This window comes from Triturus cristatus, chromosome 4_2 (assembly GCF_964204655.1).
Source record: "Triturus cristatus chromosome 4_2, aTriCri1.1, whole genome shotgun sequence".
NCBI classification, from domain to species: Eukaryota; Metazoa; Chordata; class Amphibia; order Caudata; family Salamandridae; genus Triturus; species Triturus cristatus.
Window position 1 is genome coordinate 323,612,764 of NC_140586.1, and position 16,514 is coordinate 323,629,277.

The following is a 16,514-nucleotide window of genomic DNA, read 5'->3' on the forward strand; positions in this document are numbered from 1 at the left end:
TTAAATACTAAAACGTAAGGATACAAATAATTGTCTGGGTATTGCTTTTTGCTGTTCATATAGTTTGAATTTGAATCAATGTATTTAATACTATGAGTAGGTGCACTGTATTACAGAATGCACGGTTGAATGCTCATGAAAATCGTGAATAAAACCTAGAAGGTTATTGATTTTTGTCTCTAAAATTAAGGTCTAGGACCATCCTGTCTTCCAAGCATCCTTCATAAACTTATTTGTATGGCATCAAATCCCCCACTTACACCGCTTTTTGGTATACCAAGCAATAGCCAGATGTCATGGCTTAGATCCCCCACAGGTTATGGCTTGAAAGATTACTATCTACAAAGTATTTAGGGGTATATTTAAAAAAAAGGGGTGCTGCAAGGTTGCTGAGTCACTAGGAAAGGGCAGAATAGCATCATATTTAAGGCAATACGACAAGTTCATGTACTTTCCCTTGTGCTGGTGCACAATGGGCTGCTACGGTGCAAGGGTGCCTGTGCTGCATGCAGGATTGTTTTTGTGCAAGAAGGGCCACCTTCCTCCACAAAAACAATTCATGAATGCATTTTCCTCTTTCTATGTGTGCTGCAGAATGCTTAGAATAACAAAAACTGCATCACTGGTGCCCACTACCTCCAACCTTTTGGACAAATTAAGCACTGATCACAAGTGGAATGAGGGATTGTGCACCCAAACAGGCAAGATGAAGAGATTCACATCAGCAAGGGAAAGTATTCATTTAGAGGTGAAAGGGTCTGAAGTACAAATGTTTTGCATTTATTTTAAAATATTATGCTATTTCCAGCTGCAGAATACACTCAGTGCTGTATTTCTACAAAGGATCGTACCTCAATATCAGGACTACTTAAATTACGTAATTCTGCCACCGTCTGTTGTTTACCATGATCTGTTCCCTATCTTCCAAACAATTTAGCATAATAAATTAGTTTCTAACTCAAACGGATGAGACGGTACCAAAAACACGGCAACATGTGTTGCAGTCCAGTGTAAGGTCTTTTGGAAAGGTTAACTGGTCACCTCACAACTGTTTGTTGCTGTATTCGGGTATTACTATAGTACTGATGAGGTGAAACTGAAATAGCCCAAACTGTAAATATCTGTAACCGTCACACAATGAAGTAATCATATCAAAACAAATTCTATATTACGCAGCAAAAGTTTCTTTTCTTGCTGCATAATTTAGAGAAATATGACACAAGTTGGTCCTTCTCTACCCCTCAATTCCAGTGGGACTGCCTAACATGAACAACTGCCACTGAAATGTCTACGTACCTTGGGGAGAATGGAGAGATGAGCTGCCCTTCTTTGGCCCATGTGATGACAGGGGGTGGCAAACTCTTCACCTCGCAAGGAAGGAGGGCATCTTCTCCCGCAGTGACAGAGACTTCAATTGCTTTATTTTGTGATCCTCCTCCATCTTCAGAACCAGGCCCGGACACTCTTGGCTTTACTGAAACGATTTTATATAATTTTATTGGTAAGGGTGGATTTTTATCCTTGGGCAGCACACTGCTGAGAAGCAACAATCTTTGACACTAGCTTGCATATTTCTCTTTTAACACAATGTATTTTGCTTTCCATTATTTGACTTTATGATTGATAATGTAGGCTCAATGCAATTAATTGATGGGTTGTAAGGTGAGGGAACTACAGGTTTTGCCTCTAGCTGAGCCTCAGCTGCTTCTGGAAGTGGCACACCTTCATCTGATGGATCATCTTTCACAGGGCCCGACTTAAGACACATTATGGCATGCCCATGATGGGGAATCAATCAATGGCCCTGACTTGCAGGGAGAAATCATCTTGTATGTCAGGGTCATCGCCTCTTTGTTTTACTAAAACAAACTGTATTAGAAAAACAAAAAGTGGAAGGGAACTAAACTGATCATGGCGGCTGCTCTGCATATTGTTCTTCGTTCAGTGGAACCACCAAAATAAGGAGTTGAGCTGAAGGCAGAGAGATCTGAGCCACCGGGTGGAGATTGCATTGTATGGTTGTCTGTACTCCACCAACTGAGCAAGAGAGCATGGCGTTTGCTGAGATGGTGGGCTGAAGGTCACAAAGAGGGTCTAAATGGCCCTTAAAGTGTCTACAGCACAAAACCTAAACACGTTTGATATTTGCTGTGGGAGAGTGCCCATTTTTGACATGCCCAACCCCACTTTATGACTGGGTTCTGATTCAATATTGACAGAAGTGCATTGGTTTCCTGCTATGAGGGTTCCCAGCGCCAAATCTATTTCCCTAAAACTGTTCAATTGTTCTTCCAATTGGCAATATCTTTACCCCCCCTGTAAGTCCTTAGCAAGTGGTACACCTGGTACCTAGGGCAGGGAGGCTAAAGAGGGTCCCTAAGAGCTCCAGTATTTATTCTGCCACCTTAAGAGACCCCTCAGCACACTCATGCAAGCTGCCATTGCAGGCTGCACGACATGGTGCAGAAAAAAAGTGAAGACACAACATGGTACACTTCCAGTGTGCCATGCCTGCAAACACTGCATGTAATATAAGCAAGTCACCCCTACAGCAGGTCTTACAGCACTAAGGCAGGGTGCATTATATTACATGTGAGGTCATGTCTGCTTGAGCAGATATGTCCTTGTCATGCCCATGTCGATTCTTGGATATTGCCAGAGAACAGGAAAGCCATCTTGAGTATATGTGCTGGGCACTGGTGAGTACGAGCTCTCCAGCTACATGATGGCTTCACTGAAACCAAGATGGTTGGGATCAAATATCTCGCATTAATAGGCCCACACTGATTCCAGTGAAAAATGTATTAATATATGCACCTAGAGGGCAATATAGAGTTGCCAACTGAAAACCTACCGACTACTAGTTTACTGACTGGTCCTAACCAGCCTGTCACCACAGACGAATTTCAGACCCTTGGAGGTGAGGGCCGCGCCCTCTGAGGTCAGAAACAATACTTGCTCTCGGTGGCGGTATTGTCACCTCTTCTAGAACAGGATGGCCAAGTAATCAGCATAGCAAGGCAGGAGGCTTCAAAGTCCTCTGCCGCCTTTGTTATGCGACCCCAGCTTCCCCAGACAGTAGAAATGCCAAACCTCTACCCTGGGCCCCTTTGGCACCAGTACAGGTGGACATTTAGCTAGTCAGGAGGTGTGTTCCCTATCAGAATAGTGCCAACCCTAAGGTGGGTGTGAGAAAATGGGGTTCTGTTGCAGTACCCCCCACTTTTTGCATGGCTTTTGATGCAACTTTGACTGTAGAGCATTGGGTCCCTGCAGTCTAGGTTCCCAGTACCAGTGTTCTTTCCCTAAAACCGATCCATAATTGGCCCTTTAGGCCCCCTGTAAGCCCCTAGTAAAAGGTGCATGGGTACATGGGGCATTGGGACTGAAGAGAGTCCCCTTACCTGCAGCATACATGACCTGGTGCAGAAAAAACAACAAAGTCGAGATGACACACTGCCTGTGTGCCATGCCAACTAGCAGTGCCCAAAATATAGGTTAAGTCGGCCCTCTAGCAGGTCTTACCAGCCCTGAGGCAGGGTGCACTATATCACAGGTGTGGGCATATCTGAATGAACAGATATGCCCCTACAGTATTAGGGTCTATTTCTTAATATTGTATGTGCATGGGAAGCCATAGAGAGTACATGGGCTGGGAACTTGACAACTCGAGTTCCCCAGCACCATGATGGCTTCACTGAAACCAGGAGTGTTTGGTTCCAAAAACGCCTCGTAATAAATCCACTCTGGTGCCAGTATGAGATTTATTAAAACACATACTCAGAGGGCACCTCAGAGGGGCCCCCTGAAAACCTACCGACCCTGGTGTGGGCACTGACAAGCATTATGCAGCCTGCCACACGCAGACATGTTTCTGGACCCCTGTGGGGAGCCTCTACTCTCTGGGACACAAACAGTGCACATCCTGGGCAGAAGTGGCACACCTCCTCCCCCAGGATAGCCAGTGCTCGAAGGGGAAGCGTCAAAGGACTGCTGACTTTGTAATGGGACCCCCAGCCTCTGCTGCTAGCAGGAGATGGCAGCCCCGCGTACAACCCCACTTTGGGCAGGAAAACCGGTGGGAAAACTCAGAAGGACTAGGAGGTGTGCCCACCTTTGCGTCCACCCCTCGGGTGGAGGAGGCAAAGTTAAGCACACTTTTTAGCTTCCTCCATCTTGAAGATGAGGGGTCTGCTCCAATTAGGTCTAGGTCTATGCCCCTTCCACCAGGAGGGTGGCATAATAGTGGGTGCAGTCACCCCAGGTAAGTGCCCATTGGCCCTACCTACTACTCCTCTAAAACACCCCTACATTTAGTATTTAGGTGGCTCCTCCAGACCTGAAAACTAGATCTGCGACAACCTAAGAAGAAAGAAGATGTCCCGGAGGCCGACCCTGCAGAGAAGCCAGAAGACGACGACTGCCTTGGCAGCCCTACCAGCCTGTCTCCAGCTTCGAAGAGCCTGCAACCATAAGACAACATGTCTTGCAGCCAGCGACCTCTGAACACCCTGGGATTACTGCTGCCTTCAAAAAAGACTCCAATCTCACACGGACAGCTGACCTGTCCAGAAGAAATCAACTCCAAGGACTTCTGTTCCATCGGGAACAGCGAGTCCTGCCCACTCTGTACCCAATGCCCACGGCCTGAGTCTGAGCAGCTCACCTGTCCAGTGAAGTAGCCCCAGCGATCCTAACCTCGAATCCAGCATTGGCTGACCTCAGTAATGGCGTCTGCAGTGTGAATTCAGTCTGTTTGTCGAAATCAGAATCCTCATTGAAAAGCATTGAGTGCCCAATGCTTAAATTGCAACTCACACCCGGCCAATTGAAACGCATTGGACCGATCTCCGATTTTGACCTCTCTATCCGGCCGCCCCTGTGCCACTGGTGGTGCAGTTTTGGTACTCACCTGACCGTTGCCCCTTGCTGACCTTTGGTCCCAAAGACTGGAACAGTAAGTGTGATACTTACCCGTATAAGCGCATTATTGTTTTTCTCCGTAGGATAACACTGAACTGCTTAGAAATTGTTAACTTTTGAAAGTAAAAAGTATTTATATTTAAAAACGTACGCACCTTATTGCAAAGATCTTGGTCTTAAAGTAAAGTACAAACAAAGCTTATTTTTCGAAAATTGGTGTGGATCTCTTTATTGAGTCATGGGTCCATTATTGGTCAATGTTGTGCAATAAATGTCTTACACTCCTCTGTGTTAGGCCTAAGGCTGCTCTCCCACATTACCACTAATAGAGCACTTTGGGTTTTACATTGAGCCCTGTACTTTTTTGAAGAACCCCTGGACTCTGTGGACAGTATAACCATCTAGTGGCATACCATAAGGGGAGCCAGCTTCCTACACCCTCCGTTCTCCTTATGTTAGGTAAGTACTTCCCATGGTACCCTTTAAACATTCAATGTATGTGTATGTGGAGTTAGGAACAGTAAAAGTCCATACTTACCTTTATATAATAATATTTAATTTTGAAGGTCAGTATAAAATCACAATATTTTTGCATGCAACTAGGGCAAATGGATGGGAGTAGATAGAAGAGTGGAGATACTGGGTGGTGGCAGAGGCTGCTTAACATGGGAGTCATTGTGTTGGTTGCGTTGTAATGTACAAAAGTTGTAATTATGGCTGCAAAGAAGTAAAGAAAAAAATCTAAACTATCTGAATGAATTTCAACCTCAACTGATACAAATTTGGGGCTTCTCAGTAAATCCTTCGGTCACTCACCATAGACAGTAAGCTGGACTTTTCGGGTGGCATAGCCCGCTGCATTGGTTGCAGTGCAGATATACTCCCCTGACTCATCCCCTTCTGGAGAAACTATGAAAAGGCTTCCATCAGAACCAGCAGAGAACTTGGCATTGCTCGGAGCGATCAACTCTCCTTTCTGTCAACACAAGAACACAGTTTCAAAGACAATGTCAAAAGCCAGGCTTGTAGATCTGCATATTAGACAAGTGCTGACATTTGTTTCATAGATTTTAAATGAGCCTCAAAACTAAAATGCTGCAATTTGACAGACACTTGCCACTGCCACCTTGTGAAATGTGTGTGTTTTACTCAGGAGTCTCAGTATGGAAAATGCTCTCCCTTTCTTTCCGTCTTTATAAAGGTACCCCCTGACATTTTTAGGGGCTCACTCATGACAGGCGACATATTCCAGAGAGCTCCTTTAATTAACTGGATCCCTTTTATAGTTGAGAGCTCACTCAAGATGTTCCCACTCATCCATTACACATTTTAATATAGCCTCTCCCATTTCTGAGCGGTTTTCACAGTACCCGCCAATATTTATGAGAGTGCTTCATTGTAACCTCTACCTTTTGCAACACCCCTTCATTGTAGTATTTCCCATTTATTAGGCACCTTTGTGGGACCCTCTTCTATTTGTGAGAGGTCTTTGATTGTATTATAACATTCATATAGCTCTCCACACCCCACTGAGAAGAGCTGAAGTACATTTTCAGTCGGGCAGCATGCTACACCGTGACGGATTTGTGTTTATTGTTGTGATCCTATGTGGGAAGCATTGTGATGCCATGTATCAGTGAGCTGAGAGGTGCTCTTATCTTATCTTGGGGCACAGGGATTGGAATGCAGAATATAACTGTAATAATCTGCAGTTATAACTTAGCCTGCAGTCCTGCTAGGTTTCATGGTTTATATAATAATAGAGGCAGGGTTTGTGTTACAAGTAGTCCAGTTGGGGGCTTGAGAGGGAGCTAAAACATATATGCAGCTATACAGCACACAAGTAGCTATAGGAGCAGTGAGGTGGTGTGTGGGTGTACACAAAAAAGAGAGGTAATCAGACAAGGACCAGTAATCCATAAGGCAACGTGCACAAGGCAAGGACACGTTCAAATGAATTAAGTGATATCAAATGGGCAAGAATGGAAGCTTGTGATTTGAGCAATACCCATGCACCTTAATAAAGGCCTACTGCTGTACGAATAAAACACACAAGCAATCAAACAATTCAAGGAAATATCAAGGTTGGCAACTTGAGCAGAAACATCATAATTTGTCAGAGCTCAGATTCCGCCTACTCCTGCTAGACCTAGGGAGTCCAAAAGAGCATGGTTTGCACCCCATTACTTTCTCATGCTCCCAAAGTTAGAGGAGTCCCAGCTGAGTGAACCCTTGACAGGTTATAAGTCAAATCCTAACCACACTTGCATCCTTAATATGCAAATGTCAGAAACAAATTGATTGGTAGTTTGCTACCCTGACAGCACAAAAACCAATCTGCCATTATTACCCTTCTGTCCTCCTTTCTCATCACCACTCCACGCAAGCCCACTGCATTTCTGGATCCCAGAGACTCTTGCTCTTTCTAGTTTGCCTGTAAAAGCATCCACCTGTCCATCTAGAATTTCCTCCTAGACAACTTTCACTATTAGTGGTAAATTACTTTTTGTGTAATAAATCGACCATGAGATGAAAAAAATCTTACCCTAATCCATTGTTTCGATTAGGACAGGAGCATGGCACAGATTTGATAGTTCTCATTTTGTTCAATCTTACCCCGACTCTTCTCTGATCTTAGCCTCTCTGATTTTGAAGTGCCCCTTCATTGTACTCTCCCCCATTTTCCAGATTCTCTTTCATTCCAGCTGCTACAATTTCTTCAAGCTTCTTCACTATAGATGGTATCACTTATGTGTGCCCCTTCATCGTAGTCTCCACTATTTCTGAAAGCCCCTTGATTGTAGCCTCTCTCATTTCCAAGTGCTCCTTAACTGTCTCCCATTTGCAAGAGCTTACTAAAACAAGCATTTGCAATGCATTAGGTCTCGCATTTGCGAGATTTTGTGCTATTGGCATTGTAAATGACAATGCCTTTTATTATTGTATGTTTTTTAAACATATAAATAAAAGGCATTCTCATTTACAATGTCAATAGCACAAAAGCTCGTAAATGCGAGACCTAATGCATTGCAAATGCTTGTTTTTTTTGCAGTTTTATATAGCGCGAACTGGACCCGAAGGTATCAGAGAGCTTTACATGGGCACCAGTTGCATTACGGACGAATACACTAATTTCTCAGGCACGGGGAGATTAAGTCATTTTCCCAGAATCACAGGATGCTTGAACCTTCGGCCAAGAGTCCAACATGGTTCCCCCCTTCAAGGTCGGCTGCTCTGACCGTTACGCCACATCCTACAGCCAGTCCTTCGCAGAGTCATGTTCTTTCGTGACATCACTACCGTCATTTAACCTTTTGCCCTTAATCTAAAGGTGAAATCCTGATGCACAATTTGTAAATGTGCAGGGTCTTACTTCACGATGTAGGGTTCATTACGAGTCCTATAGACATCTGGTGCAATAATACTGAACCAGCTAAATACTGGTCCTGTGGGGTGTGGTATTTATAAATGCCATGAGAATGCTTCATTCCTGCACTTTGGAATGGGGAATAACCTGGCAAGGCTGCACGTGTCTTCCATTCCTTGTGTTCTCCCACAGGAATACCACCAGGTTTAACTTGCAAGAATGATGCTAGAAACCAACCTGATTTGCACAAATCACCGCAAAAATTGCAGTCACGATTTGGACCCCAACTCCAGCTTGACTTAATTTAGATTTGTGCCATAATCATATCGAAGGCCTTAGTATTTTGGGGCGAAAATGAGTAACTAGAGTTACAATTTTCGTGCCTTAATAGCACTCATGGGGAAAATTATTTACCACCTGCTAATAACTGATGTTAAGTACAAGAGCAAAAACCAAACGAGTAAGCCCAATTTAAGTAAAGCGAGAATTGGCTAAAACTGGTGTAAAAATGTTTCTTGTCCAATGTTCTGCTTTACGCCCACCTCTGAATAAGCCTGTGTGTTTTCTTGGGCTCTGACCCTATACGTTTGCGGTGTTATTAACCGCCCAAAAGTTTGCTGATCGCGTTTTGTTAGCGCTACACTCCATTCACTGGCTGCATTGAATGTGAAACTATTGGTGAAATCTTTTTGTTAACCAAAGTTGTTTGAGTCCCATGGCTAGACATACTGCTTTATTTCGCAATAAAGTTAAAGTAACAAGAATACTATCTTAGTTTATCGAGATAAGCTATATAAAACCTTTTTGACGGAAACAACGTTTTTCATGAAGTTCATGTGCATTTGCGTTTGCACAGTCAGGAGTTTAAGGAAATAAGAGGATGCTCTTATTTTCTACAGAATTTCACAGCTTTTGGTTGTTTTTCTCACAAAGGCCCACCCCAGAATAGTGCTACTCAATCAAAGATCCAGTTGTCGTGTATTACCTTAAACGTAAAATAACCCATGTTATAATTTTGGTGCACTTCGACTAGTTACGCCTTGGTAGGCCTGCCAGCTGTGAAAAAGCTGTGAAAAAGCAACATGCTGGGATTTGCGAGAGGTTTGACCTGTAGATCTGTGAGCCTGAGCTGGGTCCCCTGTGGCAGAACGTCCAATGAATGGCCTTGTTGGTATTATTTTGGTTAAGGATTGTGGCATCCCCGACTTAGAGACGCGTGGTGTAGTGGAAGGAGGATGTCTTCATTTGTATTTATTATATTGGCCTGAGTAAAGATCTTTTAATACTATGTGGTCTGTGGTGTTAACGGCAATGGACCTGCGCATTTTCTTACATTCAAAGACCATGACATACTTTAATATCTCTGAAATGACAAATGTCCAATAAATATGCGGCAATTCAACAAAACAACAAATCCTTTCATCGCCATTCCGCTGCTAGGAGCATCCTTCGGGAGAAGCCTCCCTCGGAACTGAGACTGTGTTATTGTGAAAGTAAAAGTGACCGCAAGCGGGCCCTGGGTGATAAAACAAGCACGCCCGCCTCGCGCTGGCAGCAGGGGTGGGGGTCTGCGCCTGTTTCCCTTGCCGGAACCATATGTTAATTGAAACCAGATGGTTCTAAAGCTTGCTCCCGCAAGGGAATCGCCAAACGTGCACGTGTTGCCATTGAAAGCAATGCAACACGTGCAGGTTTTTGCCTGCAAAAGTGAATTGATTGCTAAAGGTCTTTTTCCTACGCAGCACATGTGCGCTGCGTAGGCGAGACCTAAACATACACTGGACCATTTGACATAAATTAAGCACTGGGAGTGCTAAATTACGACACCTTTTAGGCCACAGGTTTGGGATGACTGGTATCTGAAGTAGCTGAAAAGCTGGAGCAGTGCTCTAGATATTGATAGACAATGGCAAATGGTTGCTTGTCATAGGAAACCTCAAGGCGTCTGCTATTTTTGGTTGAAAATATAGTAGCAATAGTTGCCATATATAAAGTAAAAAATTTAACAAAATGCAATAACATTAAGAAAGCAGCATAAAACACACAATTAAAACACAACAGAGAACATCACAAATAACAGACAAAACCGAATGCAACACAACTACCACAGTACAACACAACAAAATCACTGTCAGAAGTTGGTTTGTTGGTTGAGGGGGCGTTGAAGCCCTTCTCAAGCAACAACCACAATCCTCATCAGGGTGAACCACAAAAAGTCACTAAATTAACCTGTGTTTAACCCTCTGGTAGCTTGGCATAAAAGCAGTCATGCTAAACTTAGAGACAATGTGTAAAGTATTTATGCAGCACTCAAACAGTAATAAAGTTAACAAGAAAAATCCCACACCATTTTTATCTGACACCAGCCGCTTCTGTAGTCTGGTCATTCTGTAAACTCATGAGACTGGAGATTTTGCGATGAAACCTCTTAGGTAACATAGACAAATTAAGTACTGGTTACAAAACATTGGTGCAAAATTGGCATCTATTTTTTTTAATCTGCCTTTCAAACATCAGGCTCAAAGACCTTTGAAACAGGCATATTGTTCTACTGACATATGCTATAGGTTTAATATCTCATAGGAAACTACACACGGCCTCAATCTTTCAATTGCCTAACTGTAACTGGTCTGTTTTTGACTGTTGGGTTGTTTTTCACATCTATGGTATGTGCTAGATACCTAATGTTGGCTTTAACTTTAAGGGACGAGGTGTGGCACAGCAGCCAGGGTACCTGACTCCAGAACATGAGGGCTCACGGTTTGATCCTAGCCCCAGCACCATGTGACTCTGGGCAATAGCTCACTTAATCTTCCCGACAGCCTCCAGCACCTTGACTCCCTCGAGTAATTGTTCACGCTTTACAAATACTGGATTTCAACTACTTCTAAGTGGAACAGAGGGTCGTAAAAGCTTTAATTTTAGCTTAAAAGTGTAGATTTGCTCATCTTTTGCGCTAAAACAAATACAGTTTTTAGCACCACAAATCATAAATAATATAGGAAAGACTTATTTAATGTAAAAATACAGTCCCTATTTTGGTGGTCCTAGGTAAAGCCATTTATGGCAGCAAGTGCACAAATAACCAATCTGGGATGGTGGTAAACACAAGCATTCTAACCATTACCCTGCTATAAAGTTTTATTACCAATACTGATGTCTGAACAGAAGTGCTTAAGAAAAATGCACAATATTGTCAGGTGTCCAATTTTTTAATACATTAAATTTGGATTTGAACTGAACCGATGTGGATTTAACCAAGCAAGCAACAGAAACTGTTGACTAAGCATTTATGATTGTATTTCAATATGAAAGATGTGGAAGAGATAAACCAATCCTCAGTGCAAAGATTTCCTTTATAAAGACTAAGTCATATAAGAAAAAAAGAAAAAACAATTTTGAAGAAAAATAAAAGAAACAAACATGCAAGTTTGTGTCCCACACAGGTCATGCCAACGCAGTCTTATGCATCAGAATCTATTAGAGGAATAATGCAATGCCATATTGTACCTTTGACCAGAGAATGGATGGCTTGGGCACACCACTCGCTTTGCAGGGCAGCGTCACTGCGACTCCTTCTATGGTGTTGAATATCTGCTGGCCATGCTGAATGATTGGCAAAACTGAGAAGGAAATCAATAAGCACATCATTGTACTTCATTCAACAGAACCAGGCCCATTTTCCAATGTAAGAAGACTTTTTCTTCAAATTGTTCAGTTTCACAAAGTTAAGTGGGATTTGCAACACATATGTGGATTGGGTTGAGATCCTGGGAGAGTGTGTGAGAGTAAGGGCAAGGAAGATTGCCATTGGAGTATTTGACTTGTTTGGTTTTCTCAGTGTACTCGAATTACAGGATCGGCTGAATAGTGCCAATTTAAAGAAAGTTAAGAAAATCTTAAACACAAGAAATCTATGCTTTGCCTATAGAAAAAAAACAATACTACATAGAGTTACAAAAGTATTGTCTGAGGAAGACCAATGGCAATCTTTTTTTTTACAGTCTTGGATTCTCATCTCCTGAATAATTCAACTAACCCACAAAATCCACAGTGAAAAGAAGGAGCAAGGCTGGAACTGAGCATTCAGAACCTGATCTTATCCTATACCAAATAATACTTTTTTTTAAAAAATAAAGGTTAAAGGTCATCTGTTGTAGCTCTCCACATCACTGCTTGTATATTCTTTCGTTTTAGCGATATATTCAGACTCAAAAATAAATATTATTATAAGTACCCGAGAAATAAAGGCTGCATGAGTTGTGTTTAAAAATACGAATACTTAAGAATTAAAAATAGGAAACATGCTTTGGCCTACTAAATAAGGGCAATAAATTTATGAACAAAACAAGATATAAGATCTCCTTTTTTCATGCAGTTCTATTTCTATTGGATGAGCAGGTCACCATAATAAGCAACCATTTGCTTTATCAAAGGTAGTTCATCATTCAGATTTGAATCTGGGATGCTTTGATGTAACATCAATGATGCCTCCGATTTAATGATTCAATCAATCTGCATTTCACTGATAAGACCCAAAAAGACTAAACCAGTCTAAGGTTGTTTGTATTCCAGTTTAGGGGAAACAGGCTAGCTGTTAGGTTTGGGCTGTTCCCAATGAAGGAGGACTAAATATGAATAGCATATGTTTTGTTTCTGTCTTAAGCGGTACAATGTGCAAACAATAATGTACTGGAATGTGGACCTTAGTAATTGCCAGTAACTGAGATGAATTCAAGCATTCTACCCAATACTTATTTGTTTTTTAAGTGAAATATCATAGGTGCGATTTGAATCCCGAGACATAGGTCCCTTTCTTGCTGTGTCATGGGAATAAGTTGCACTTCACTGATGAAGCCCAAGATGGCCACGACCAGTATGGGGTTGCATCCATTCCTGACAAAAGGCCACCTAGGCTGCAGTTCAGTCTAGAATGCTCCCACTGGACCACGTCTCTTTTGCATATCTGTCTGGAGAGGCACAGAGGGGAAACAAATCAATGGAATAGACTGCAACCCCGAGTAACTACCAATGGCTGAGATGAATTCAAGAATTCCTTCTATCAGTTTGTTGTTTATTTCAATGTGGCATAACCCTCTTTCACAATGGTACATACAGCTGTTATCAAAGTACACATTAGATAAGCTCTTTTAGAGGTATGAAGTTAGTGGTGACTATATTTCTAACTGTGGTATCATGATCATTTTCCCAGTTGATAGAAAGCAACATGTGCTGCCTTCTCTGAAGGGTCAACAGGAAAGAAAACTTGCAACCTACTTCCGGACTTCCAGCCAGGAGGCACCAATATACGTTAGAGCAGCAAGAGATACTTCTGTCTTCTCTTGAATTGAGGTTCTGAGCTGCCACAGTTGTCCTGAATCTTTATTCAAGATATGAGGTGTTACACCACCCTGTATTGCTGAACTGCCTTTGTGAATGTCCAGGAGTGACCAGCATAGCCTTGGGGTAGCTTCACTCATTTTCGAATGTTTGCACCTGGTCCTTCTTCTATTCCTCAAAGTAGATAAGCTATGGGGTCCCTCGGACAAAGGGCAATTCACTACTATTTTTCAATGTTTTCCAAGGTGCACTGGCTGTGATGATGGAAATGTCCCTTCTTCAGTTTTACTCACATGCAGAGACTCCCAGATCCACCTGTTAATAGGGTACTGCTCTGACCCACATGACAACAAGGAAATATCTCAGAATGTCCGACCAGCTTCAGCCTACTCAAGTCATATCAGTTACATCTAGCATGACTCCTGTGGCACAGTGAGAATAAGACCCATAAGTGGGCACACCCATCATACTTTGGGCACTTAAAAATGGTGGAATGGAATTTGGCCAGTGTAATTACCAATCACTGTGAATAATTCAAGAATTCCAGGCATCACTTTTCTTTTTTTCATTGAGCAATTTTTCACACTGTTCAAATTCCTCCCAGGGCCAGCTTTAGGGCGGTGTGACCGGTGCAGCCGCACCTGGCGCTGACTTTGGTTGGGGTCATTGGGTTTAAAAATATCTATTAGTGTAAAAGCTTGTGAACTGTGTGGGTCCAGCAGTTTTTAGGCAACAATAAAAAAGTCAAGATAACTCTACTGATTAATGTTCCTAGCGCTTATCGATTGGTATTTTGTCTAGTGGAAGTTTTGACTCAGCAGCACAGAGGGTTAATGTGCCTGCTGCAAAAAACATGTACCATGAGGATCAGTGGAATGACTGAGTGAATTATGAGTAGCGCTATAAGTAAAAGCTTGTGAACTGTGTGGGTCCAGCAGTTTTTAGGCAACAATAAAAAAGTCAAGATAACTCTACTGATTAATGTTCCTAGCGCTTATCGATTGGTATTTTGTCTAGTGGAAGTTTTGACTCAGCAGCACAGAGGGTTAATGTGCCTGCTGCAAAAAACATGTACCATGAGGATCAGTGGAATGACTGAGTGAATTATGAGTAGCGCTATAAGAAAGTAAAACTGAATGTCAGAGAGAGGCTATGGAGAGGTGAGGTGCACTGTTGGAGAGTGGTAGTTAGGGAATTCATGAAGAAGGAGGTCATGTGGGGGGACAAATAATAGAAAGACTGTCGCACTGAGCGCCACCAGCTCAAAAGTCGACCTTGCTGTTTCCTGTCAGCCATAATAGAGAGACACTAGTGGGGATATTTACAATAAAATAGAGTGGTGTTACTTCAAAATTGCTTACGCAGCACTTCGACTTTTTTTAAATGCAGGGATGCGCCGTATTTACAAAAATACGGTGCACCCCTGCATTTCTCCTAGCCTTGGCGCTACAAAAGTTGCCTGGCGCCAGCATAGGCACTCTTGCGCCATGTTGCAAGGGTGCCTGCGCTGCAGGGGTGATTGTTTATGTGCAGGAAGAGCCATGTTCATGCACATAAACAATCTTTAATGGTGATTTGCTCATTCTATGTGTGCTGCAGAATGCAAAATATGAGAAGAAATTAATGATTTCTCCTCGTATCGCCATCCCAAGACCAGGTATTCCCTGGTCTTAGTTTTTGGTACTGCACCATCCTTGTAAATATGGGGCACCGTCAGAAAGTAATGGGTGTTGGGGCGGTACGCCCATTGCCCACCCCTTTGCCGCAGCGGACTGCTGCAGAAAGGTGCCTATTTACAAGGTGGCATTAAGCTACGTTAAGTGGCTTAATGCCACCTTGTCAATATGGGGTTGAGAGCAACGCCACCGGAGCATTAGAAAAAGTGACGCTCCAGTGGAGTTAGGGGCTTGGAAATATGCCCCTGGTTCTATGTGGCTGACTTTTCAATATAGTTCTTATCTGTTGCACTGTGCACACTGAATAAGGAGTCCAGGTCCCTTCTCGCTTTGCAATGGGCTTCCTTATCCTTTTTTTCAGCTGTGTCAGTTAACTCATTCTCATGAGAGACATGCTCGCGACAGAGAAAAAACACTTGTTGACCTCAAACAAACATTCATGCACAACCTGTGGTTTCACGACCAGCCAGGGAACATGACTCTTTAGGCAAGGTTTCAAACAATACGGTTTAATAGGCTTGAGTCATAATTTATATTAGAATATTTTTGCCATCTATTCCATGTTCCTTTTCATTAATTATGCTGACACAGCACTTGGCTGCTGGCGCCGATTAAACTCCCACTTGAGCATCTGTTGAATGATTTAAGTTGATCTGCAAAAGCTATTAGTCTTAGATTTAAGTCGAAAAAGACAATTTCTGTAGGAACATGAATGTTCCAGTTTTGGAATCTGATTCCAATGTACACATACTTTAAGAGTGCAGATCACCGGGTACATGGTTCAAAGTTCCACCAAGAGGGCTTCTGCCTTGGACTTTACCCAATGTGTTCCCAAACAGAAATCCTACATCTTAAAATATTGACATTGCAAAACAACTGGCTAACTGAACATGTATTTTGTTAGAAATTGAATAGGCTCCAGAGTTATTTTTACTCGCAGCTACAGTGGGATTTTGATTTGGAAGGCTGAGTGATACAGAAGTTGAACCTGGCACCGAGACTCTCCTCTCCAAGCAGACTTGTCTCCTGTCTTGCCAAATAGTCCTAGCATAATGTTTAGAGATGATATTAAAATGCACAATGGAACCAGCAATGCAGAACATTCACCCGGGACAGGGGTGATATCATGGTATGTTAGGGGTGAATGCGTATCAGTCAGTGAAGTCACTACCATGTTCTGCATTTGGAAGTATGGCATTGATAAGTCT

At 42.6% G+C, this 16,514-nt stretch overlaps 1 protein-coding gene across 1 annotated transcript in view; it reads right to left on the reverse strand.

The window, feature by feature from the left end:
• The window catches only part of HMCN1 (hemicentin 1), a 1,072,905-nt gene that overhangs the window by 624,925 nt on the left and 431,466 nt on the right, over positions 1 to 16,514 (reverse strand). The window contains exons 20-22 of the mRNA XM_085601687.1: positions 11,801 to 11,913; positions 5,740 to 5,899; positions 1,297 to 1,474 (exon numbers count right to left, since the gene is read on the reverse strand). Coding sequence (XP_085457813.1) covers positions 1,297 to 1,474; positions 5,740 to 5,899; positions 11,801 to 11,913 — 451 coding nt within the window. The remainder of the gene's footprint in view (positions 1 to 1,296; positions 1,475 to 5,739; positions 5,900 to 11,800; positions 11,914 to 16,514) is intronic.